General features: G+C 36.3%; 1 protein-coding gene across 1 annotated transcript; it reads right to left on the reverse strand.

The window, feature by feature from the left end:
* Window positions 1-11,641: 11,641 nt before the first annotated feature.
* On the reverse strand, window positions 11,642-26,584 carry LOC142356565 (uncharacterized). Its single transcript, XM_075408438.1, has 3 exons — window positions 25,929-26,584; window positions 23,643-23,876; window positions 11,642-12,248 (listed from the first exon to the last, which is right to left on the reverse strand). The coding sequence occupies exons 1-3, from the start codon at window positions 26,272-26,274 to the stop codon at window positions 11,791-11,793; spliced, it is 1,038 nt and encodes a 345-aa protein (XP_075264553.1). The 5' UTR covers window positions 26,275-26,584; the 3' UTR covers window positions 11,642-11,790.
* Window positions 26,585-27,247: the final 663 nt, after the last annotated feature.

Genomic DNA, 27,247 nt, shown 5'->3' on the forward strand with positions numbered 1-27,247 from the left:
GGTGCCTTGGTTTTGAACAAAAATTCGAAAAAATATTGTATTTTGATTGATATTAAGAGAAACTATAAATTCTGACTCGAATTGCTTAGTTTAGGAACTAATATGGGCACAAGGAGTACAACTGACGATGAGAAATGGGTTTGAAAAGGCTCGGAACAAATTCGGGAGAATGAGTTTTGGGGCAGTGGTTAAGCCCAATTTCAAAAAACTTCGAGATGGTGCGGGCGCGGGTTCGAACCCCGCACGGAGCGGGTTTTGTAGAAATATGTTTGAAAGTGTACGACAGACACCCTTCTCTCATTATTCGCGTGGGAATCTCTACTTCATAAACTGCGTTAATTTTTGCCCTCAAAGACGTAAAGGAATCGGAGGTTGAAGAATCAATTAAAGATTTTTTACAAGAAAACTGGTTTCTATTTTTGGAAAGCTTTTTCTAATAAGAAAACCCTCGGTAGTCACCAAAAGAGATTGGGTCTTGAAAATAAAGTCTTAATACTTTCTTATGTTAGGTTCTTTGTCTTGTGTTGAAGTATTTGTATACAAAACAACATCTATTTTAATTTGGATTATATGTACTAACGAATAATTAATTGCGTTTAACAGAAAAACTCTCGCAAAAATGAAATTCATCACACCCGATCTAAAGTTTTTCACAGTCTCTTTTTAAATTCTCTGTTAACTTGGCTGTGGCCTCAACGATGTTCTGCAGTTTGGGCAAAAACTTTAAGGCCTTCAGTTTGCTAAAGAGGCCACTCTGTTTGCATCTGCTCCATCGCACTTTCTATCTGGCTGTTGGTTTCTACTGCTCAAGGAGAATTTGTTGCCCTTGAAGCAACCTCCCAAGGTCTGCCTGCAGTTGATGCTGTTCTGCGGCAAGTATTTCTAGTATAATTTGAAGTTTTCACATTGCCTCTTTTACCATTTGCTTTTTATACTTATGTGTACCAGAGGAAATTAACAATGTTCCTTTTATATATACCTTATTCGTTGTCTTGGTCTATTCCCACATTTTCACTTCGTCTGACGTCTTGAGGTTGGCTCTGTGCATCATGGAGGCCAGCCGTGGTACTCCAACCGTCAGAGTCGCCTTGGCTGTCTTCCATAGTTAAATCGATTGCTCTACAGATGATGACGGAAAGCCCAATGTAAGGCACCTCTAATATTTATTGCTTCTGTCACCTTCCAGAATTAACCAAATGGCCAGAGAGTCTGTCTTGACAGTTCTGATGTCTGAGTTTGTTCTCCAGCCCCTTTAACCGCCCTGTACGCCCAACTTGTAAGACTCTTTTTCTTCCACTGAAACATTAGCGGAGTTGTTTTCGCTACTTTCATCACCTCGTAAAGCTTAGTGAGGTTGTTGACGTTGACTTTCAGAATTGAATTACGATCATTATAGATTCCAACCTTAACGCCTAATTTTTAATGCCTTTTCAAGTTGAGTAAAACGCCAGATTTCTAATGCGTTAGCAATTAACAATTAGATTGATGGTTGACTCTACGAATTGGAAATATACCAGGTTCTGAATTTACCCTCATTAATTACTTGATCAACACATATTGTTGGAATGGCAGTGAAGATGAGGCAAGGACTTTTTCGGCGGTCACTCTCAAACTAATCCAGAAGAGTATGAGCCAACCTGAACGGAACGCTCAGCCAGTGCCTTTCAGAAACTTATGTTGACTGTAGACATCTTGGGAGCTTAGCTGGTTCAACCATCAATACTAAAGGGGTGAATCTGGCTCACAATGTTTCCAGAGTAGTCAGTCGTACCGTCAGCAATGCTATATTCTCCGTCGTCTCCAAGTAGGACCGCGGCTGCTTAATACTCTGAGAAACGAAGCCTCCTGGTGCCAACCGCAGTTGTCCCCATTTAAACCTACCAATTGGTCTCCCAAATAATTGGCTCAGAAAGAGTCGGATAGATACTGCTAATATATGATTGATTCTTCTTCTTGAGTCCGAGTCTTAGCCAAAGTAAAATCATCATATAGGAAAAGTTGGATTGTTTAAGGAAGGCTTTTCCTAAATTTTTATCAGTAGAGCACATATTTGGAATCTAAAAGTTTTTTTAAGTGGGTGAAAGTTTATAGGCAGACTGTTAAATTTATCTTTATCAGACTCAACTTTTAGTTATTCAACTTTTCTCATATTGGTTTAATTTACTTCGGAATTTTATTCTTTGTACAGTTTCAAGCTTAAATTTTGTTTTGGATGGGGATACCTCAAGGTCAGTATTAATTTTCTTTCCGCGAAAACGTCCAAGTTAGACTTTCTGTTCCAAAAAAAATTGTGGTAACGAAAGTAAATTTAACGAAGAGCCTAATCACAAACTGTCAATTGTACCGTGTCCCAATGTTTGTACCGTAATTTAAATCATGTTCCTGAATGTATTCATTCCTTCGAATGATGTATTTGTCAATATGTTTCCTCCACAAAAAATGGGCGTTCAGAGACAAAGTTTAATTAAATTGTTTCAATCATCTTTTCGAATTCATTCAACACTTCAGTCATATCCGAGTCCAGATTTTAACCCCAGAAAAACATGTACGAAAAGCACTGATAGCTGTTAAAGTTATATTTCAGCGGATAAATCCCAGGTTGAGGTCCAGACCCAAATTTTCGTCTGATCAGACTTTCCAGACGGAAATTCACCCTGATCAGACTTTTCAGATCCAAAATACCTCTGCTCAGACATTCCAGACACAAAAGGTCTCTGATCAGTCTTTTCACACCGAAGGTGTTCTGATCAGACCATCTTCAGACCATGGTCCAGACTCAAATTCAGGCCGTTGCCCAGACCTTAATCAGACTATGATCAGACGCAAGTGCGCTCGAAAATGTTATGATCAGACCCAGTTGCGCTCGAAGCATTTATGGTCAGACCCAATTGCGCTTGCAGCCATTTATGATCAGACTGAAGTGCGCTCAAAACCAGTTTTGATCAGACTCAAGTGCGCTCAAAATAGTCTGATCAGGGAAAAATATTACTTATGAAAAAACCTCTTAGTTTTGCTATAATATATTGTTTTCATAAAAACTGATGTTTGCAATATTTAATTCATCTAGGGAAAAATCAAATATAAAAGAATCGCTAAAGGAAACGAAACCCAACTGTTGAGAACAAATTTAATTTAGTGTACAGTTTAGTGCATGTTTCTGACTCAATGGATGAGTTTAGACAGCTTTCCATATGAAACATCGTGGTCTCCAGTTGATCGAAGTTTCTTCTGAAGGGGACCGGCCTCTGCTACCAGCTGGACTCCTTTTTTCTGATCAGAGATATCGGACCTATGGTGGGTCTCTGATCAGAATACTGCTTTGTGGCTGCCTCTTGGCAGAGCCAGCATCTCTCATTAAAAAAAAATTTAAAAAAAATTAATGCGCTCGAAATGGTCCGTGATCAGACCCAATTGCGTTCGGAAATATTTATGATCAGACCCAATTGCGGTCGAAGTCGCCTCTAATCAGACAAAAGTGCGCTCGAAGAGGTTATGATCAGACCCAATTGCGCTCGAAGTCGGCTCTGATCAGACCCAAGTGCGCTCGAATCTGCCTATGATCAGACTTTTCAGACCAAATCGACCAGACCATCGCCCAGACTGTAGTGCGGTCGAACTTCCTTCCAGACCCTGTAATTTCGGTCTGGGAACACACGGGTGTGCGCTCGACTGAGTCTGATCATAAACCAATTTGGGTCTGGACCTCAACCTGACATCTTGCATAAATAAACGCTTATTGTAATGAATATTCATAGAAGTCACATTTCTTACTTGAATTCATCACTTGTCGACAAATTAAGCTGATAATTGTGCAAGAATGGACATCATGCTCATTTTATATAATTTTCACGCATTAGTGAATACCTCAATAATTGGTTTAATCTTTTGATTAATTATCAGTCGAAAAAATACTCAAAAGCTTGTATATCACTATCAAAAACGATTAAGTACTAAAACAAGCCAATGAATGACTTATCACGTATAAGTACTGAATCGTTTTTGGTAGGGATTTACAACTTTTTGGTGCCTTTTCCTTGATTGAACACGTTTAAATTTGCGAACCTTGTTTAAATTTGCGAACCTTGTTTAAGCTGATAGTTGTGCAAGAATGGAATCATGCTCATTTTATAAAATTTTCACGCATTAGTGAATACCTCGATCATTGGTTTAATCTTTTGATTAATTATCAGTCGAAAAAATGCTCAAAAGCTTGTATATCACTACCAAAAACGATTAAGTACTAAAACAAGCCATTGAATGACTTACTGAATCGTTAAGTATGAATGAGTACTGAATCGTTTTTGGTAGAGATTTACAACTTTTTGGTGCCTTTTCCTTGACTGAACACGTTTAAATTTGAGAACCTCTAATCTGAAGCATAATTAATCAATTGATTAAACCTGGGTCAAAGTTTCTGCTGAATGCGCTCGATTCACTTTCATTTACTTTTTGTTGCCAAATTAGGTGCTTGATGAGATTACTAGTTCGCTGCGGGTGAAAATCTTGTTAACAAAATTTTAAGTGTTCTCTCCAGTGTGTTCTCCCGTTGTGTTCTCCCCAATTTTCAACTTTATTTTTAGCAATAAATTTGGGTGAATAGGATAATTTGCAAAAACTTTTTATTTACGCCTCATTATTTTCACACCGATCTAAATCTCCATTAATAGCATTAATAGGACTAATTAGAATCGACATAGTTTTCCTCAACTATCTTCAATAGCTGAATTATCCTCAATTGGAAAATTGGAAATTGTGAAATTGTCTCTACGTCGCCAATCCTACAAATTCAGTGGAGTCCACGATTGCGAACACGAGTGGCTACATTTTGTCTCTCCATTTCGCGTAGAATTAAGATTGGTTAAATTGTGGACAACAGTTACAAGAAAAACTACGGACAATCGTAACAAAATTCCGTCACCGGTCCCGTAAAATCACGTTTTTACTTCACGAATGTCGGCAAGTTGTGGGTGGAGAAATTTTTATCAGTGCCCGCAATTTTGAGCATGATTATTGGTTCCACTTCCATTTTATGCTGCGCTTCCATTTTATAGTTACTGTCAGATTATTTCAATACGAATAACTCAGTGCTGTTTTTCGTTATAGATAAAGATAGACATTTGATTATGTAAACAAAAACCCCGCAGTACTGTCTTTTATGGATGAAATTGATCTTATAAATGTTCCGACAAAAATCCGTCGGTATTGTTTTACTTTATAGACAAAATTGGTCTTTTGAATAATTTGAAAAAAAAAATCGCTCATGGTAGTTTCTTTTCACCAGCTAATATTTAGATCAGAAAACGGATTTTGAACTGAACCGACTGTTAAAAAGAATAATTTGAACACAATTAAAAACGTATTAAAAAGAACTTTTCCAAAATTTTCTGCATTGCGATGAAACAGCATAAAAATACATCATAACTAACATGTTTTTTGTCTACTCTGATTTCTCAGACCTAGCTGACAGAAATTGAAACACGTGGATTTATTTAATTACAACTGTTATTGAATTGACGGAAAAATCTACTGAGGGATTTTTATACGAAAAATCAGTCGTATAGTTCATCAGCCATTGTTTATCACTCCTTGTTAATCAGTCTGTTGTAGCAGTTATTTCTCTGTTAATTTTTTTTGCTTCTCTTCTTTCATCTATCAGCTTTTGCAATTTGAATCTATTCCGACCCTTCGGAGACAATAACTTACCTCCTTTCTTAAACAAAATGTAAAGCAAATAAAAGCCATTAAAACAATTAAGCCAATTTCTAATTATAAGCAACGCAAAATAGGGACTTTAAGGTTGCGGATAAAAAACACGCGGATAATAGTGAGATAAAAGTTCCAGACAATAGCGACCCGGACAATAGTGACAAAAAATCAAAAAAAAGTGGAAGTTAGTGACAAGTAAACCGCAGAAAGTGGTTACCTTAGCGCGGATATTAGGAACAAAATTTTGCGGATAATAGTGGCAAAAGTCTTTCAGCCTTTTTCGCGCGCCATCAATTTCCGCAGTCGCGGACTTTTGTGACGATTTCTTTCAATTTTGAGCAATTTTGAACTAGTTTCCCTTGCTGTTACTGTTGTCCGCGAAAGCCTACAAAGCCCAATCTTAAAACATGGGAGAGTGGACAACGCTGACTTCAGCAAGCAAATTTGCGTAGGATTGGCGACGTAAAGGGGTGGAAATGTGTGTGGACCAAATTATTGAGGGGTTAAGTGATATAAGGTTTAGGGTTTAAAAAAATTGTTTATATAAATGGGATTAATCGAATAGGGGTGATAAAAGAGGACAACAAATAGACATTGAATTTGAAATTTACCTCGGATCGGAAGGACGCCGGTCTAGTGGGTTGGGCGTTTAAAATATGAGATAAAACGCAAGTTAACGCCAATAACTCCCGCTTTCTCATTGAGAAATTTTTTCTTCATTATGTTGCAAGCATGTTTCAGCATTTTCAATAAACTTTTAAAACCAAAGAACGCAAAATACGTCTACCAATGGTCGCAACCCGCTCGCCCAGTTCTCAGGGGGAGTTTGATGCCTTGGAGAGTTGATGTGGAGCGCAAACTGTCCACACATCATGGATAATGATGTAAAGACAACTGATTCAAATAGCCTTTTCTTGTTACTTTGATTTCACCAATCAAATTGTTTATCCAATGAAACTCAAGCGTTCGGCTAAAATTCTAGTTCAATCGATTGTACCCCGTATATACGAGGTAGCATCAAATGCACTAGAAACATGTCAATGATATGAAATAGAAGGACAATATGTTGGCTAGAAAAAAGATTTGGAAAAAAAATATTTTTTGACTTTGGTCATAATTTTTTTGCAATCTTAAATAAAACAATTAACCTCTGAAACTACATTATATGCAAAAACAAATTCCCCAGGTTGAGGTCCAGACCCAAATTGAGTTCTGATCAGACCCAGTCGAGCGCACACCCGTGTGTTCCCAGACCGAAATTACAGGGTCTTTTCGGAAGTTCGAGCGCACTACGGTCTGGAACAAGGTCTGGAGATGGTCTGATCAGAGGTCATTTTGGTCTGAAAAGTCTAATCATAGGCGGATTCGAGCGCACTTGGGTCTGATCAGAGGCGACTTCGAGCGCAATTGGGTCTGATCATAACCTCTTCGAGCGCACTTTTGTCTGATCAGAGGCGACTTCGAGCGCAATTGGGTCGGATCATAACCTCATCGAGCGCACTTGGGTCTGATCAGAAATGCTTTTGAACGCAATTGGGTCTGATCAGGGACCATTTCGAGCGCATTTTTTTTCCCATTTTTTTTAATGAGAGATGTTGGTTCTGCCAGGAGGCAGACATAAAGCAGCGTTCTGATCAGAGACTCATCTAAATTCCGATAGCTCTGATCAGAAAACAGGAGTCCAGCCGATAACAGAGGCCGGTCCCCTTCAGAAGAAACTTTGATCAAATGGAGACCACGATGTTTCTTATGGAAAGCTGTCTAAACTCATCCATTGAGTCAGAAATATACACTAAAAGGTACACTAAATAAAATATGTTCTCAACAGTTGGGTTTCGTTTTCTTTAGCAATACTTCTATAATTGATTTTTCCTTAAATGAATTAAATACTGCAAACAACAGTTTTTTGAAATGAATATATTATAGCAAAATTAGAAGATTTTTTCATAAGTAAAATCTTTCTCTGATCAGACTATTTCGAGCGCACTTGGGTCGGATCAGAGGCAATTTCGAGCGCAATTGGATCTGATCATAACCTCTTCGAGCGCACTTGGGTCTGATCAGAGGCGACTTCGAGCGCAATTGGGTCTGATCATAATCTTTTCGAGCGCACTTGGGTCTAATCAGAGGCGACTTCGAGCGCAATTGGGTCTGATCAGAGGCGACTTCGAGCGCAATTGGGTCTGATCAGAGGTCCAATTTTTTTATTCAAATTCATCGCAAATGTTTTATTTTATAGCTAATTTGGTAGTAAAATCTCAACCAACGTGTGTGTTAGTTTTGTGTGTGCGTTTGTGGGGTAACAGGTTTGTCTGTGTCTGTTTGTCTGTGTCTGTCTGTGTCTGTGTGTGTGTGAGTGTGTGTGTGTGTGTTGTGGGTGGGTGTCAAGCGATGGGGTTAGGGTTGAGAAGAAGGCTGATGAGAGGGGAGTTCAACTCGATAGGGGGAGGAGAGTGGACAATTTAAGTGTTGTGGTTAAAGGACGGGAGGGCTGACGATGGCTATTTTTGAGTGTTTTTGATCAGAGTGGTCAGCTCGGGAGATGGTCTCGACTGAGTCTGATCAGAGGCTACTTGGGTCTGAAATTGGGTCCGATCATAGTCTGATTAAGGTCTGGGCAATGGTCTGAATTTGAGTCTGGACCATGGTCTGGAAATGGTCTGATCAGAACTCCTTCGGTCTGGAAAGTCTGATCAGAACTCATTCAGTCTGGAAAGTCTGATCAGAGATAATTTCGGTCTCGAAAGTCTGATCAGAGATAATTTTGTTCTGGAAAGTCTGATCAGAAGCAAATTTGGGTCTGAACCTCAACCTGGGTCGTCAAAACTCAAAGTCGACCATTACCATATCAGATGACCTAGAGTCGACCATGACCATAAGGGCAGACATAAAGTCGACCAAGACTATTAGCGTCAACATAAAATCATTTCATACCCAGCATCGGTCGACCACTGTCTTTTTATACCCGATATTGGTCGGCCACGGTCTTTTCATAATTCGACGTCTCAAATGGGGTCCTCTTCTGTAATTCAGCTCACGGCGAGAATTGCTCAATTGCCAGGCGATCATTTAAATACATGTATCTATGTAGAAACGTCGTTTGGGGAAGGGGTTGCTTGGGTTTCATCGGTTTGTCTTGAACAGTGCATGGTCTGATGTGACATTCCTTGTTGATGAGAACCAACACTTCAACCCATTAAAGTACGAAAACAGAAATATCTCTAAAAAAATTGGAAGCTTAATACTTTGCGCGCCAGCAACACCTTTGCGTACGGGCTATAAATCAATCTCATTGTCATTGATGATTGTTTAAAGTTTTCAGCCGCATCGATTATAGGAAGATCCATTTCTGCATAAAAAAGAAATTGTGTTCTTTTCTAATAGAACCTAAGAGTCCCCCCCCCCATCAGATTAGTGGGTGCATATTATTTGCACCCCCAGACGCACGTTCCATATTTTTACATAATGATTTACTAGGTAATGGTACGTGCTCAACGGGGGACTTCTGGGGATTTCATAGCGTATTGGGGAGCACAAACGGAAGAGATCCAAATTTTTTTCAGTTTATCGCATTAACTTTTATAGAGAGCAAACTGTAAGACTTTTCTGTTAGAGATCTACGCATTTAATGCATTCGGCCATGTATCGCGGTTCATGGGACTTTAAATTAAACTATCACAATCGAACAAATTATGGCGACTAAAACTCGAAATCAATATTTGTATGGGGTTTTATTTCATATAAAAATCAGACTAGGGGTTGTTTTAACTGGGAGCTTTTTTAACCAAAACCAAACCCCGCCTACTAGTGTCACCCGAAAAACTGGCCGAAGTCTTACACACTTTGCTAAAACATAAAAGATCTGGTAGCCTTTCACAATAGGATCTGGTAGCCTTTGACATTGAAAAGCGATACACAAGAATTTGATGAACCGGATTTTTTAAACCTCGTGATGTTGATAAGTGCTTAACAAGATATCAGATTTCAGTAACATGAAACGGTCTTGATATGATTTGCTATGTATTAATATATGTTTCGCAGTAAAGGTATCAATTTTCATAGCTTTTCATAGCTTTGTGGTATCACACTTGTTGCTTCTGGTACCCCTAGAGGAACTCCAGCGGTTATATTGTAAGATCTTGCAAGACTCGTGCAAAATTTCTTGTCAGATCCTGTAACACGCAAGAGCCGGGCGCTTATCTTGCAAGAAGCATGCAAGATCTTGCAAGATAACTGTCTTCAAATTTTGAAGAAAGAAAATGCAGTTTCTAACTTGAAGCCTTTCAGAGAAGTTGATCATACATTTTTCATAGCGATAGCATAAAGATTTTCACAGATTAAAATTGTAAAAGTGAAAATCGTAATTGGTCACTATTTTTAGCCTTCAAATACTTTTATGAAGTTTTATATAGCAGAACGACGCTCCTACTGAGACTGCTAACACATAGCTAAGTTCATAAAAGGGGCCAAAATTTTTCTGTCGAGACTGAATACAAAGTTTCATATGTACTTTGCTGGTGATGACGTATTTGAAACACTGGTTCCAGAAAAATGATACCAGGGTTTTTCTAAAATTAGTAATGCCTACAACAAGTATGACAAGGTGGAGTAGAGTTTGGTTTGTAAAGTGCTTTTGGTTTTGGCTACGATGATGTGTTTTACTTTTAGCCTTTGTGTGCAGCGCTTGTTTAAACCCTACCCTTCTCTTTTTCGCTTTTTTTTTGTTTCGTGCTTCAAACTTACCTTTTTCTACGCCCCCCTTCTCATGCGTTTGTGTTTGTGTTTTGCTGATGTTCTTATTTATTTGTTTTTTACTTGGCTTACTCTTGTAGCGTCAACCCCAACCCTTTGCGTGCCCCCTTTTACGCATTTTGATGGTAATCATATTTATATGTTTTGGCTTTAGAAATTTTAGGGCTTTTCTTTTTTTCTTGGGAGATTTTAGAAGATGTAGAAGCCCATGCAGCAGTAAAGGCATGTGTCCTGTGTTTCTTGCAAGATTTCCCAATAAAACCGTCTTCAATAAACTAGGGCATTAATTCAATGATCTTTGGCCTAATTAATGGTTAAGAGTGCGATAAACGGTTTTCCGACTCTCCAATGGTCTTTTAATCACTTACCCTATGCATTTACCCTATGTAAAAGGTTTTTGTGTTATAGCAATACACATAATAAATCTTCATTTTTGTCTCTTCAGTGTCTCTTTGTCTCCTTCAGGCGTAATTTTTCTCAATAAATAATTTTTGTTTTGTTTAATTAATGTTGTGTCGCTGGTAACCAAATTCATGTCAATTCAATTCAATTTATTGAATCTCCTCTTAAATGTTTTCCAGACATTTTTTTGGTACAGAAGCACATTCTGTTCATAAAGATCTTTTTTATTCAGCTCAAATGAACCCCACTTCTTTGCTATAATTGTGGCACAATTTTGGGACATTAAAAACTTCACTACAAGATCTTAGACATACATTCATGATGATATTTTTCAGAAGATCGTCAAAAATGATATATATATGCAAAATTTAAATTCTCAATCTACATCAACTACAACTTTTTTCCTGTTACAGTTGTTTCCCCTCATAGCAAATAGACTAACTGACATCAAATACGAGAGCCTGAGCAACTATTGAAAAAAAAACTGCCAATAATTTAAAAAGCTGCCATTTGCAGAAGCAATCTAATTAGTACAGTTTGCGAGAAACAATTTTCCAAAATTTGGATAATGGATCATTTCGAAAATCCCCTGCTCTATTGCAAAAGGGGAGGCGAATCTTAAATAGATTTTAAGCGAGCAATTTATTGACCAATCATACCTAATCTGAACCGTAATATTGTGTTAAAATCTTGATTATTATGTATAATTGTATGATTATTATGTAAAATCTTGATTGAGTATAATTTAGAGGGGGGGGGGGGGGGGGGGGGGGGGAGGGAGGAACTCTCTACTATATACTACAGGCAAGGCGATTGTTGAGATCCCAAATAACTACTAGAGTAGCAAGTTCGTTCAAAACCGGAAAACTATGATAGGAAACAACTATTCGTACCATATTAATCAGGTTATCTTGTTACTCAAAAATTTTCTCAATTGGCCATAATATAAACTCCTCTTGCATTCTCAGGAATTTTCGTACCGTGGCCTTCAAAAGGACTGGTATCTCTGTAATCGTGCGTCAGGTATGTCACCCGCTTTGAGCGTCGTACCGGGCTCGATGGCAGTGCAATTTCTTCCAGAGTCATTTTAGTTGCGTATGGGATTTTGTTCAGAGTTGTGTCACGTAAAATTACAAGTTTCCCTCGTGTCTGAGGGGGTGCTGTTGGCTTTCGGGTCATGGGTCTTGTAGCTGCGGTTGCGGGTGGTTTTGTTCGGGGAGTTATGGTTGAAAAAGTGTTCTCGCGGGCAAAAAACTGGGGTGGGGCACTTGCGATGCCATGGCGGATTCCGTGACATCTGGAATCGAGGGATCTATAATCGCCTGAATTGTTTCCAAACATGTTGGAGGAAAGCTTCTGAAGATACAGGCGTCGCGATCCCCAAATTCCTGAAAATTAACGCATACGTGTTTCGTATATGCGGCAAAATTTTTCATTTTGTGACCATAAATTAATCAGCCTGGATACCGAGGCAGTCAAATAAATTACAATAAACGGAAATTTGTTGGTCAATGATTCTGACCTGCTATATTAAATTGATATCGATTATTTTTGGTTACTCTAATTCGAAAAAAAAGAATTTTGTGTCATTCATTCTCTTGCTTCAAAAATCAGCGACCAATTTCAAATTGACGATAACTGTAATTCGGAACGGTAAAAAAAATACAACTGGGTATTTAAATTTACATTTCCAGAAAAAGAATTAGATGGTAAAAAAATAATTAATCTAAATTAGTACGGATATGAAGAGGCCAATAACATTGTTTTGAAAAAAAATTCAAAAACCAACAATGGTTACAAGCATCATATTGCTAGCTGAGGTCAAGTTAATCACTAAACGAGAAATTTTGAAAAACAGCTTCTGTTCGAGAACACACTTTTGGTTGTTGAACAACGCGGTCTGTACGAGAACCATAATTCCCGTTACCGTTAAACGGAAATTCAATTTCAGTAATTATGTGGCACCCATGCGTACAGTACAACGAATTTTACATGACCTTTGGCCACACGATAGTCTGGGAAATGGTTCCCTGACGTTTGAGAATTTTTATTGTGCAAGATCTCACAAATTTCTTACAAAAATGTCTTTCAAGTACTTATAAGATTATGCGTCGCCTGAATAAGACTTTGTAAGACAATTTATCAAGTCTTACACGATAAAAAATTGTCTATCAGGTCTCATAAGATCTTACACGATAAAAGTTAACTTTTGTCAGATCTTAAAAGAAAAAAATTATGCCTTATAAGATCTTACACGATAAAATTTCTGCTTGACTAAAAAGTTTATCGTGTAAGATCTTATTAGAATCTTACAAGATTTTGTAAGATAAACATTCGGAAAACTATGACTCATCTTAATAATAAGATTTTTATCAGATCTTATACGATAAAAATTCTTAGGGGTATGACATAAGCTACAGCTTGAAACACTTAAATATCAAAGCAACAAAGAGAAAATTATCTTATATTGCTTTTGAGACTTATAAGATCTGGTGAAAAAAGTTATTCGAGCGTTAGGGGCTTTTTCTGAGGCAGTAATTATAATTTTCTTCAAAGACCAAAACTGTCTTAGACTGCTAAGTTTAGCCATAGTACTTAGTTAAGATACAGTATTATACTGACGTCAAAATAGAATCAACAAACATTTTTTGTTTCCAAATTGGTTAATAGACCGATTATTTTTTTTACTTTCATAAGAACTTGACTACGTTATACTGTTATAATGAAATCGTTAAAACATGTTTCATGAGATCTTACACGATAAAAATTTGACACATACTTGAATTTTATCGTGTGGGATGTGGTAAGATGCATATCAGATCTGTTAAAAAAACAATTCAGCAAAATTGAATTATTATCTTATAAAATCTGATAAGATACTTTTCAGATCTTATAAGATAACAATTAAGCAAATTGATTTATTATCCTACAAGATCTGATAAGTATCTTATCAGATCTTTCACAATTGAATTTCACGCAGGGCAGAATTTTTGTCGTGTAAGACCAGATAAGATCTTACGCGATAGAGATTTTTTGCAGCATCTTATCAGATTTTACACGATAAAATTTCAGAATCACAGGGGATTGCAGCAAAATCTGATCAGAGTCCAATTTGTTCTCGTGAAGGTCCGACAAGATAAAGAGCTCAAAATTTTGCCTGGTAAAAATAACATACAAATCTAAAATCTCCCCAGTTGAGATGACCGAAAAAAACGCAAAAGGTATGTTTTGTTTTCCACGTGAGAAATTATCGGCATGTTCGGTTTGTTAAGAAATCATCGGCCTGTTTGATTTGGAACGTAAGAAAGGTTCGGATTGTTTGGTTTAGCCCAATTCAGTGTTCAATTTCAAACGTAATACATTGTCGGTATGCTTGGTCGGAAACGTAAAAAAGTTTTGATTTTTTCAGTTTAGCAAGATTTGGTATGTTTGATCTGGAACGTAAGAAAGTTCCGGCATGTACGGTTTAGCCAGATTCGGCATGTTCTGATAAGAGACTTAAAAAACTTCGCTAGTATCGGTAATTAAGTTCAGTCGTTGAGGTTTTATACGTTAGAAAGTGTCAGCATGTTCGTTGGTCAACGCAGAAAACCTTTGGTATGTTGTTAGGGAATTTTAGTATAGAAGAAAAGGTCCTAATGTGAAAATGATCCAAATTAAATAATACGAAAAAATTGAATCACTTGTTTCAAATCCAAGTGATTTGTAGTTCTCGATGAAGTGTGGCATCTCTGGATACCTTCGTGTTACCTAAAGCATAGTTGAATTTCTATTGGAAATATCCGTTTTTTGAAAAGCATTTCTTCAAAAAAAGTAATTTTCCTATAGTTATTTTTTTTAAATCGCCTTTGCCAGTCCCCATCCCGGATAAGAAAAGAGGAGGAAAACACCGCCGCCAGAAAATCCAAGAAAATCTCAAAAGTTAGTTTTCTTGAGATTATTTTTACCAATATTTTAGCCATATTATGCTTTTTTTTGTTTTGTTTAGTTTTTGTTTGAAGAGATTTAGGGCGCGGTTCTTGCCATTTTGCTCGGACTCTTTGCTCCAATGGTTGTTTGCCCATAACTCCGTCGTAGCCGGTCCTTAGTCTGGATGAAAAAGAAGGAAGTAGTTACCGCCAGAAAAAAGGAGAATCTTTCATGTTGGTTTATTAAGGAAATAGTTTTCCGACAATATTATTTATTAGTATCATGATTCAAGAAAACGACGATGCCGAATAATTCTTGCGTTTAAAAACGGCAAAAGTGAATCTGTTTCGCAATGACAAACGACGATACCAAACATCTCTTACAATTAAATAGGTATCAATATCTCTTACGTTTAAAACGACGATACAATTCTACACTTTAATTCTAATTCGGAAGCTGTGACACCATGGTTAAGCTCCATTTCTTACAAGCTTAAACGGTCCTTAAACATGCAACCTAGCGTATTGAATGCGACTTGCGATTCACTATATTATCACATCTAAGCTCCTAATTCGCTCATTTTTTTGCACTCATACAGCTTGTCGCATAGCAAAAGCAAGCGTGCCAAATAAATGATAACCAAATATTTGCTCACTGAAAATTCAATAGGTGTAACCAATAGAAATCGGTAGCTTAGAGGATAAGACCAATGACTCAAGCGAGGGCAGGGATTCGAGTTTGTTTAAAGGCGTAAAAAGGCGCATAAATTCAACTGCATCACGAACTTGAGAAGTCGGTTTTTCTTTTCTTAATCTGGATCTTTTTTTTTCTTTCTTTACGTTCTTTTTTGTTTTTGTTTTTCTATTTTTCAGTCTTTCTCTTTCGCCATATTTTGGCGCCTAAAATGCACATGCTTTCGCTCATTAATTTTGCCAAAACAAGCGCAAAATTGAAAACATTAACCAAAAATTTGCTGATACAGAAAAAACAAAAGACATCGGTACCGTAAGCGATAAGACATATGGCGGTTAAGGAGGTTGTTTTCTTTACTCAAAATCTGATACTTGTTACTTTTCATCCAATCCAGTCGTTTTTTCTGCTTTTTTTTCTCTATTTTTTGTTACACCTCTTTGTTAAAAAATTTTTTCTTTATCCATCTATATGATTACTCTAAATTGAATGCTGTATCACCATATTTAAGATCCAAACCTCCTTCCTTTGTTTTAACGGTACTCAAACGTGCAGCATAGTTTTGAAGCACGCATTTTGAGACGCGCTAAACAGCAAAAATTTAGCTCCTAATTCGCTCATTTGTTGCACTCATAAATTGTGCCGCATAATAAAAACAAGCAAACCAATTACCCACTAACCAAAAAACTGATCATTGGAAACATGATTAAGCGTAAGCAGTAGATATCGATAGCGTAAATGATAAGACCCATATGTGTCAAGCGAGGGGCAGGTTTTTGAGTCTGTTTAAAGGCAAAAAACTCGGACCACAAATTTACAACGTTGGTTCTTTTTTTCTTCTGTTTTTTTGTTTCTTTTTATTTAGTTCTTTTCAGTTTATCTTTTTTCTTTTTTTCAACCTTTCTCTTTTGCCATTTTTTGGCTCCTAATCTGCACATGCTTTGCGCTCATTAAGCTTTTCAAAACAAATTGTTTTGAGACATAAAAAACGTTAACCAAAAATTTAATGATTCAGAAAAAAGAAATGACAAATGCAAAACGCAGTGGTAGCGAAAGTGATAAGACCTATAGCTGTTAAACAAGGACTTCAGTCCGCATCCAAGTTGATGCACAAAATGGCTCTTGTTTTCTTGACTAAAAAACCGAACTGTTAATTATTGTTTTATATCCACTCCTGTCTCTCTTTCTTGCTTTATCTTCCTTTCTCTTTATTTTTTTCCTATCTTTCTTTGTTAAATCTTTTTTCTTGATCTATCTATATATTAATTCTAACTCGAATGCTGAACCGCCATGTTTAACCTCCAATCTTCACGTTTTATTTCTCCCTCCTTAAACATGCAGCCTAGCGTAAGGCTTGTATTTTGAAACTGGCTATATCACCTTATCTAAGCTCTAAGTTTTTGGCAATCATAAACCATGTCGCATTTGAAAAGCAAGCGAGCCAAATTATTACTGATCACAAATTGATCATTAGTAAGATTGATAGGCGTAAGCAATAGACATCGGTAGCGTAGAGGATATGACCAACAACTGTCAAGCAATGGGCATAGACAAGACACTGTTTAAAGGCAGAAAAAGGTGCGAAAGTGACTGGATCACAAATTTAAGAAGTTGCTTATTTCTCTTTCGTTCTTCTATTTCGTTCCATTATTTCGTTCCTTCTCGTTATTCCTTTCCTTTCTTCCAATATTTTTCTTTCGCCATATAAAGGCTCCCATTCAGCATAATCATTAATCTGCACGTTCTGTGCCTTTTAAGCCTGCCAAAACAATCGAGCAATTGAAGCTATTGACAAAATTGTTGCTGATTTAGAAAAAGCAGTAGACAAATGCAATACACATTGGTTGCGAAAGTGATCAGACCTTTGGCTGCTAAGCCAGGGGCTTCAATTCAAATCCGTGTTGATGCACAAATTGTTTCTTGCTTTATTGACTAAAAAAATGGTAATTGTTGTTTGTCATCGATTCCTGTACGTCTTTCTTGCTTTCTTTTTCTCTTTTTTTCTTGTCTTTCTTTTCCAAAGAGTTTTTGTTTTATCTATCTATTTAATAATTCTATCTCCATACTACCATGTTTAAGATCCAATGCTCTACCACCGTGTTTAAGATCCAATCTTGAGACGGTTTAACAGTCCTTTAACATACAGCATAGTGTATGAGGCATGCATTTTAAAATGCGCTGTCTTGCCATTTTCTAACTCCTAATTCGCTCGTTTTTGCGCTGATAAAGCATACCGCATAATAAAAACGAGCAGCCCAATTGGCCACAAACCAAAAATTTGCTCATTAAATGGACAATAGATGTAAGCAATATGCGTTTGTAGTACTAGAGGATAAGATCATTGGCCGTCAAGCAAGAGGCAGGTTCGAGTCTAATTAAAAGCGGAAAAAGAGGCACAGTTTCCTTGAACAAAATTTGAGATTTACCTTTTCTTTTTCTTTTCTTCTTTTTTTCCTTTTAATTCGTTCTTTTTCGTTTTTTTTCTTTTTTCTTTCCAATCTATCTGTCATACTTTGCCTCAAAATCTGCACAAGTTTTCCGCTCACTATGATTAACAAAACAGGCGGGCCATTGAATCCATTTACCAAAATATTGCTGATTCTGAAAAGCTATGAACAAATGCAATTTGCACCTTGTAAGACCTATGTATTTTAAGCGAGGAAAATGCGATCGCACCCAAGTTCACTAAAAAAATCGCCTTTTTTATAAAATTGGATTTAAAAATTAGATTCCTTGACCTGAAAAACGGGCAATTTTTTTATTTCAATCTAATCCTGTATTTTTTCTAGCTTTCTTCTTTATTATCTACGATTCCTTATCACCTTTTTTTACTAATTAATTTTTTCTATATATTTTATTAATGTAAACTGCACATGAGCGCATTCGTTGTTCGTTTTATCCTTATAGCCTTTAAATGATCGTAGAACTACACCCGAATTTAATGCATGCGCTTTCAAACGCGCTATACCACAATTTCTAACTTCCTAATCTGGATATTATTTGCTCTCTTTGAGAAATCCGCATGCCAAAAAATCGTAAACCAAATATCCACCTACCGGAAATTTAGTTAATAGAAAGGGTAAAATACGTAAACACTAGGCATCGGTAGCATAAAGGAAAAAGAAAAAAGCTGTTGAACGAGAGAAACCAGTTCGATTCCTATTTGGACGGAAAAAGAAGAATAGTTCCCTGGAGGACCAAATATGGATGACAATCTTCTTTTGTTTTCGTTGTTTTTGTTCCTTTAATATCGCTTCCTCTCATTTTTTCTTTCTTTGCTTTTTTTCTCTAGCAAAATTTGGTTTTCAATCTGCACGAACTTTCCGCTCATTAAGCATGCCGCTTAGCTGAAACAGGTGAACATTAAAAGCAATGACCAAAAAATAGATGATGTTGAAAGAGCAAATAACGAATGCATTACACATCGGTAGCGTCCGGGATAAGGCGCTACGGCAGTTAGGTGATGTGCATGGGTTCCTAACCGATTTAGTGCCCAAAATGATCATTCAGTTCTCTAACCAAAAATGGGTATTTGTTGTCAATTATCGACTCTTGTCTTTCTTTTTTCTCTCGTTAAATCTTCCTTGTCTTTGTTGATTTATATTTTCCTATCTACTGATTCTATTAAATGTAAATCGCAATTGTGCAAAATTGTTAACAGCGGTTCTATCATCGAGTGCTTTAACAGCTCTTAGAGCTGCAGCCGAGCGGATCATAGGCTATACCTCCATGTAGCATAAATAAGCGAGCCAATAAATACTTTTACTAAAATATTGCGTATATAGAAAGATCAGTAGTCAAATGCAATACGCTTAGCTAGCGTAAGGGATGAGACCTATCACTCTTAAGCGAGGGACATTGGTTCGCCCCCGAGTTAGTGTTGAACATTTGTCTACTTATATTGGTGCAAAAATTATAGTAGTTTTTTTTTCATCCACTCCTGTGATTCTTTCTTCCTTTCCTCCTCTTTATATTTAAGTTATTTTTTTGCCTTAATTGTGTTATGTCACTATGATTTGGCTCCTATTTTTTCATGTTTAAAAGCTCCTGAAAGTTGCAGCGTAACGTAGAACAAATAACTTGAGAAGCTTTTTGCCACCATTTAGAAGCGCGTTATCTGAACAAGTCTTACCACTCATCAAACATGCAATACAGCAGAGCCAACAATAGGTTGACCAAAAGTTTGCTGCTACATAGAGCAATAGACGCAATTGGTAGCGTAAGCGATCAGACCTATGGCTTTTAAGCGAGAGGCCTGAGTTCGCAGCCAAGTTGATTTGAAAAATGGCTTCTGTTTTATTGACCCAAAAAACTGGTAATTGTTGTTTTTCATTCAAACCTGACATTCTTTCTTGCTTTCTCTATCTATCTTTTTTGACGTTCTTTGCTAAACAGTTTTTTTCTGCATACTGTTAAATTTAAATCGCAATTGAGCGCGCTGGTTATCCACTTTGTTTTCACCTACTTTAACTGTCCATAGAGCTAGAACCAATTGTAACGCATGCGCTTTAACACGTGCTGTACCGCCGTTTCCAAGCTGCTAATCTGCACATGGTTTTGCGCTCTTTGAGCAAGCCGCAAACCAAAAACACACTAGCCAATTAGCCACCCACCAGAAGTTTGGTTATTAGAAATGGTAACAGAAGTAAACACTGGGCAGTGATGGCGCAAGGGAAAAGGGCAATGGTTGTTAAGCGAGGGACAGGGTTCAAATCAAAGTTGGGCAGAAAAAGAAGAATTGTTCCCTGGACAAAATTGGGATGTTGTTCTTCTTTTTTTCGTTGTTTTTTTGTTCCTCTCATTTCCCTTCCCTTCATTTACTTTACTTTCGCTTCTTTTTCTTTGTCATCTTCCTCTAGTATCTCTTGCGTTTAAAAACGACTTGCCTACGTTTGAGATCTGACGATGCAGAATCTCACGTTTAAAAACGACGATACGGAATCTTGTTTAGGTTAAATATACCGAACAAAAACAATGATGCCACCGAAAAAATTGTAGGATCTTTCATCGTTTTTGGCTAGAAAAAAATGACGATCCCGACGATTTCTTGTGCTCAAAAACCGATAATGTCTCGACTAGGGTTGAGGTCAACTTCTGATATATGGATTATAAATCCAGCCAAAGACCATTTGTGTGATTATCAACCCATCCAATTTGCCGCTAACGCTAAAAGCAGCCCGCTTTAATTGAAGCAAAATAATTCACAGCTCCTTGATAATGGACCAAAAATCGATAATGCATGGATATCACAGCAAATATTTGTCATTATGTTTATGATTAACTTGATTTTCATATTTCAAATTTTCAAAACTAAGTTGGATACTCATTCACTGAGTTAAGAATATCTGATTTTCAGATGTTTTGCATATGCTTTACAAAATGTTCGTAGACAAGTGTGTGGACAAGGGTCTGATCGTAAACCCCAGAAAAATTCATCACCGGCATTGGAGTTTTTTCTGATAAGGGAAGGATTTGGTTGATCAAAATCTTGAGTCAAACAGTTTGATCACAAGTCAAACTCTGGGTTTAAACGATAGAGCTGGGCTCCTTATCTGTGTTACATGGTCTGATAACAGGTTAAAGTCCGAAAAATGATCTAATCAAAGATTAGATTCTGTGTCTGGACAACAATCTGACTATAGGCACGGTCATCTCAACTTTAGTAGCATGACCATTTTTTTGCAACAAGTAAATTAAAATTATAACCATACGGTTAAATATACCTGAAACAAAAAATATTTCAAATCATTCAAACAAAATAATATAATAAACATCAACAATTTTCTTAAAGAATCACATTTTAAAATTTTCTTTCGATTGTTTTCTTCCTAAAAATAAAAATAACTTTTAAAAGCTCCTACGTTACTATTCAAAGGAATTTTTTCATGTTGTGGGAGCAAGAAATCATTCAACATTTTCTTAAAAACGTTTCCATTTTTTGCCCACCGAAGCCAATGTGGTAACTAACTTATTCCATTTTTGTACGCATTGACGAACAATCGAATTCATTCCAAAGCTTGTTTCGGCATTTTGTCTAACTTTGAATTGATTTTTTTGAGTATTTTGATGAAGACTCAGATACCCGTGAAAATTTTCAGAATTTTCTGGCCTAGCGATATCATTATAAAATTTTATTAGCGACATTTTTCCTATTATTAGCTTAGCTGGTAGGGTTTTTGTCTGGATTAGCAGATCTCTCGCTTTGTCATACTTTTTGCGTAGAAAGCACACCTTTATACCCCAGTTAATCTGTCGGTTAAGGCGTTTTAGGTTTTTTGCAGATAAATTTTGAAAAAAGATTGCCGAAAATGATAAGTGCGTAAGCACAAGTGATTTTAAAAGAAGAATGCGCGCGTTCAGGGGAACTTGATGTCTTATAAGGTAAATTGATCTTATAGCATGAGCCATCTTTTTCAGGGTTTTATTCAGCTGCTACTCAAAACTAATATTCCCGTCAATTTGAATACCAAGATATCTGCAACTTTTTTGTGTTGTGAGAACTTCGTTTTTGTAAGAAATAGATCCGAAATCAGAATTATCGCGCGAGAAAAAAGATTAATTCGGTTTTGTTTGTATTCAAAGTTAGTTTGTTCATCTCTACATGTTCTTCTGTTTTTTGTAAAATTTCCGCGACTTTTCCATGTAAGCTACCTTTCTGTCCACAACAGACAATACTTGTGTCATCTGCGAATTCAATTACCTTTTCCGTTGTGTTTATATTAGATGAGAAATCGTTCACATTTAAAAGAAAAATGAGTGGTCCTAAAACAGTTCCTTGTGGCACAACGTGATTCAAAATTTCACAATCAGAGAATACGCCATTAATATTTACCTTTTTGTCTGCGGTTGGCAAGAAATGAAAACAATAACTCTTTCGCTTCCTGGGAAAAACCATACATTTCAATTTTTTTAAGGAAAATGTTATGCGAAATGGAATTAAACGCTTTTGCAATGTCTAGAAATATAGCCACAGTTTGTTTGCTTTTATCTAAATTAGCCGAAACTGTTTCAACCAGTTCTAGAACTGCATCTGTTGCAGACTTTTTTTTCTGAAATCCGAATTGCTCTTTCTTTATAATTTTATGCTTATCAATGAACTCCATTATCTGAGTCAAAAGGAGGCGGTCAAAAATTTTTGCAAAACTCGGGGTTACAGAAATAGGTCAATAATTTGTGCTATCTAATTTATCACTTTTTTTAAAAATTGGTGTTACATAGGCTAGTTTCATTTTAGTTGGGAAAACATTCTCCTTAATGCACTCATTAAGGCGAACTGTAGATGTATGCCTATAGCTAATTTGCAAGACTTTATGAGTCGAATTGAGATTTCACCAGGTCCTGCTGCTTTGTTATCGTCAAGCGAGTCAATGACTGAATAAAGTTCTTTTCCAGTCTCAGTTCTGAATGTGAATTCAGGTATATTAAGTTTATCAGTGTATTTACAAGCAATATCCGAACCTTTGAAAACTCCTAGATTAGCAAATGCTCTATTTAGACAATTGACAATGTTTTTTGGTTCCCTTGAATTTTCACCACTGTCTTATCTGATTTCATCAACCTTGACAACTTTTTCACTCGGACTGGTCTTTTGTTTAATGAATTTCCATTGTTCCTTACTTGTTGGTAGTTTTTGGAAGAAATTGATGCAAAAATTGTTGTGCGCCTCCCTTAGTCTCCTATTAACTAAGTTTCTTAAGCGCTTAAATTCACTGTACGTCTCGCTGTCAGGACTTCTTTTCCTTTTATTGAACAAAAAATGTTTTTGGGCAATCAAATGTTTCAATTCTTGTGTTAACCAGGGCTTAGAATTCTTAGAAACTTCTCCCCCTTTTTTAACACTCTGAATTGGTGCGTGTTTTTCAACAATTTTCTCAAAAATATCGATGAATGAATCAAAGATATCGTTGCCATTCTCACATTGGTACATTCTAAACCATTCGGCGAGGGCAAGATCTCTGTTAAATTTAGAGCGTGAGAAAAATCGAAAACTTCTCATCGTTATTATGTTGTCACTCTCAGATTTCAATGGGAGGTTTGATTCGAAGATAACAAGAGAATGGTCGGAGTTAAAAGGGGTTGTTGTGATATTGTAGGCATTTGAAGTATGAGAAGTATGAAAAACCACTGAAACCTCTGAGTGGAAGCCTCTGCCTGGGACCATATTATTGGTAAGTTTTCCAAACCTGTGAAATCTTTGTTGTTTGGAATCTTCCACGAGTCATTGTATCCTCGTTCAAGTTTCCTCTGACTCAAACGCGCATTTAATTTCTCCTGTGTAGGAATCTGTTCGCTGGGAATTGGAGCTGAGAAGGACGAGGCTGTTGTCATTCGGGTGCCAGTTGCCCCATCGGGGTAATCTGTCCCTCCCTTTCTACTGGAGCGTGACCTTAGGGTTCGTCTTGATGACTTGCGGGAAGCTGCAATAGATTTAGATCAACTTTGAAACTCTGCCCTGTTAAAAGATCAAACAAAAAAATCAAATGATAAACGTGACATAACCAGAATCCCATATACACAGATCCAGGAATCACTCAGAAAAAGGCAGTGTAATGAGGTGAGTTATCTAATAAAATTCATCACATAGCTACCGCATAATTCAATGAGAATGCAACGGATGTGATGAATTTTTGGGCAAACATTATAAAGGCTTTAGCAGTGAAATTTCATTTTTCCCAGGTTGAAGTGTGCGTTAATGACCGGAATATTAAAAACGCACTGGTTGTTCAATGCGTTTTTTTTATTACACTGAAAAATTTTCTATAGTTAAAGTCTGCCTAAAGTTTGTTCACTAATGAGTCATTGACTGATAATGGGATCGTCCACGATCTGATCATGGCTCAGATTACGGAAGATCTCACTATCTGACCATAGACCAGCTACGTATTCAAATTTTAATAAGATTTTTAAAAAGGAATACAAGTTTTTGCTTGCAAGTAAAGAAAAACATATAACTTTTTCTCATATTTTTTTTAAAAACTTTAAAAATAGAAAAAAATAGGTCGTCTGTGGTCGGATATAAAAAGTAGAATAATAAATAGGATATTAAAACCCCTCAAAAATGGACAAATTTCTTAAAAAAAAAATAAGAAATCATAATGCAACACTCGTAGTATCAAAGTCAAAAAACATTTATTAAAAATATAAAACCGCTCGAATGATAAAATATTAATTCACTTGAAATAAGTTGGCACCTTTTATTAGCGACACTAAGCTTCGGGTTGACAGAAAAAAAATAAAAATTGGCAACTTCCACAATTTCTTTGATTAATTCTCAAAATAAACTTTTTAAAGCCATACGGAACACTAGGTATCAATTGAAAGCATTATTTAGTTTTACTAATACCTCCTAAGGAAATGAAGTGCATTATTGACTACTAAGATTAATTAATGAGACGTCAAACAAAGCAACCAATGAAGGAGAAACATTAAGTAAAAAAATAGGAAAATACATTTTGTCGGATCCATAAAAATTGGGATCCATGTGTTATTTATAGATTAGCTCCATTGGCATGAGATCTGTCAATAATTGAGCCTTGATCTGAAAAAATTCTGGTGATTTTAACACAAAACCAAATTTGAAAAAAGAAAAAAAAATAACTTTGCACTGTTAAAAATCGTTTTCGAATGTAAAAATCCTCAATGAGACAAAAGCTAGCATTGCCATTGCTGCGCATCCCTTAAAACACGTAGTGATTTCAATTAAAAGCTAAACAGACAATTTAGCAACAAAAATTAGGATTTGACCAAAATAAGTCAAGCATTTGGAAAATTATTGATTTGATTTAGCAAAAAAAAAACGGTCAAAGTTTTTACTCCAGAATAATCTCATGGCACTCAGCAGTAAAACTAGCACTCTAATTAATTCACAAAATGGTCCATCCAGATATACAAACTTAGTCCCGTTTTTGGGCACCGAAAAAGTCGTATCAAACAGTTCAGCAACCCCCTTATATTTTCAAAGTCAGATTCAGTAAACCTAATGTCAACAATTCTAACATATTTTAATCCAAGTGGACAAAAACTTGAGGAAAAGTTATGGAAAGTGTGAACAAAATCAACGGAATTCACTCAGATGTTCACAAAATTTTAGACGTTGAGATCTCCTTGGAAAAACCATAATAATGAAAATTTAAGGTATTTTATAAGGAAATAACTGGTATTTTCGAGGTAAGTTTAAGCTTAACTTTAGGTGGTGCTCCTTAATTCTTCGGGTATTTTCAGGCAAAGATGAGGTTCGCTAAGATAAGACAAAACTATCAGAAGATTTCAGGTAAGTTACGGTAATTTTTTTCAAGTATACTTATCTGAACTTAACTTAGTTGTTAACATTTTATAATAATTTAGCTTATTTCTATTTTCGAAAAAAAATTACCGGCGGCTGTTAACTGTTTTTTTATTGTTTTCGGTTGTTTAGGGAGTTGATAATAAAAATACGTGGGGTAATAAAAGCGAGTGCTTTCCATACTGACCTGCATCGTTTAACTGTATAGAAAGCAATGTAATCTCTCGCTGCATATCCTCTTTCTCTGTTTCTGAATACGCAGGCTGAGGTTGTTGATGCTTCGGGTGACGTCGACTGGTACCTCTCGTGATTCGCGATTTAGCTGTGGTGACAACTTCATCTTCATAGACGTCAAAACTATGCTGTTTGAAATGTGATCTGCTTTGAGGTAAAAAACTGTAGTGAACTATATCGATATTCTTTCTTGTGTCTTCTAAATACTGATCTAACTGCTTCTGTTTGTGAAACTCGACATCATTTTCGAGGTTTTTTAGAGACGCCCGCAAGCGTTTTTGTTTCTTACTGTCGTCCATTTATAACTAATGGACGAAACGATCAAGAAATAATTACAATATTTGTTCGATAATTTATGAAAAAAAATGATAGTTTACGTTATAAATTGTCGTTTTATCATATTTATTTATTGTATTTTGTTATAATAAAGAACGTGTTTAAAACACGGTTGTGGTTATAACCTCTTTGAGGAGAATTACAAGTTAATTTTTTGCGTATATTGGTTGAAAGTTGGTTTGAAAATCACACGAGAGCTAATCTGAATGTGTTCAAGTAGAGTTGCTCTGTTGTATTTGAAGAGATTATTACAAACAGGTGCTGAGGTATAACACACGATAAAATCTTTCTTCAAAATTATATACTACTGCTGCTTTCATAGAAACATAATCTACATTGTAGTTTATGTTTTCACAAGATTAACGGCAGTTGCGTCATATATGTTAAATTGGTCGCCACAAGGCGTAAAATTTTAATGAACCGAAAGTTGACTGCAATTCGAGTACTTCTCGCAGTTTTAACATTTTGCAATTACTCATCTATGAAGAATGAAGACAAATTTAAAAAGCTGATTTAACGCAAATTTAAAGTGACTTTGGTTTGCACTTAATGTGAGTTCTGTACCCGGGTCGAGGTACCCAGACGGAAGTGACCACTGATCAGATACCAATTGAGCGCACATAGTTAGTTTTTGGACCAAAATTACAGGGTATGAGAATTGGTTCGAGCGCACAAAAGTCTGGACACTAGTCCGCTTGGGGTCTGATCGGAGGCAGCATCTGCCTAAGACAGTCTGATCAGGGGTCATTTTGGTATGGAACCTCGACCTCTGTAAAATGTTAATTACTATAGATTGATCCTACATATCTCATTCGTGGTTGCGCGCGAAGTTCGAAATAAGTCAAATTGAATCCTAATTTTTAAACTAGATTAGGAATTTTCAGCGAAGATTCAAATTTCGTATGTTAACAGGAAACTTTTCAGTTATGTAAAATC

This window comes from Convolutriloba macropyga, unplaced genomic scaffold (assembly GCF_964194025.1).
Source record: "Convolutriloba macropyga unplaced genomic scaffold, txConMacr16.3 SCAFFOLD_576, whole genome shotgun sequence".
Taxonomy (NCBI): domain Eukaryota; kingdom Metazoa; phylum Xenacoelomorpha; order Acoela; family Convolutidae; genus Convolutriloba; species Convolutriloba macropyga.

Coding starts and splice junctions, on each gene's coding strand:
- LOC142356565 (XM_075408438.1), bottom strand. CDS start 26,274: ATGGACGACAGTAAGAAACAAAAACGCTTGCGGGCGTCTCTAAAAAAC. Junction 23,877..25,928: donor TATACAGTTAAACGATGCAG/GTCAGTATGGAA, acceptor AATCTATTGCAG/CTTCCCGCAAGTCATCAAGA. Junction 12,249..23,642: donor AAACAACAAAGATTTCACAG/GTTTGGAAAACT, acceptor GTTAATTTTCAG/GAATTTGGGGATCGCGACGC.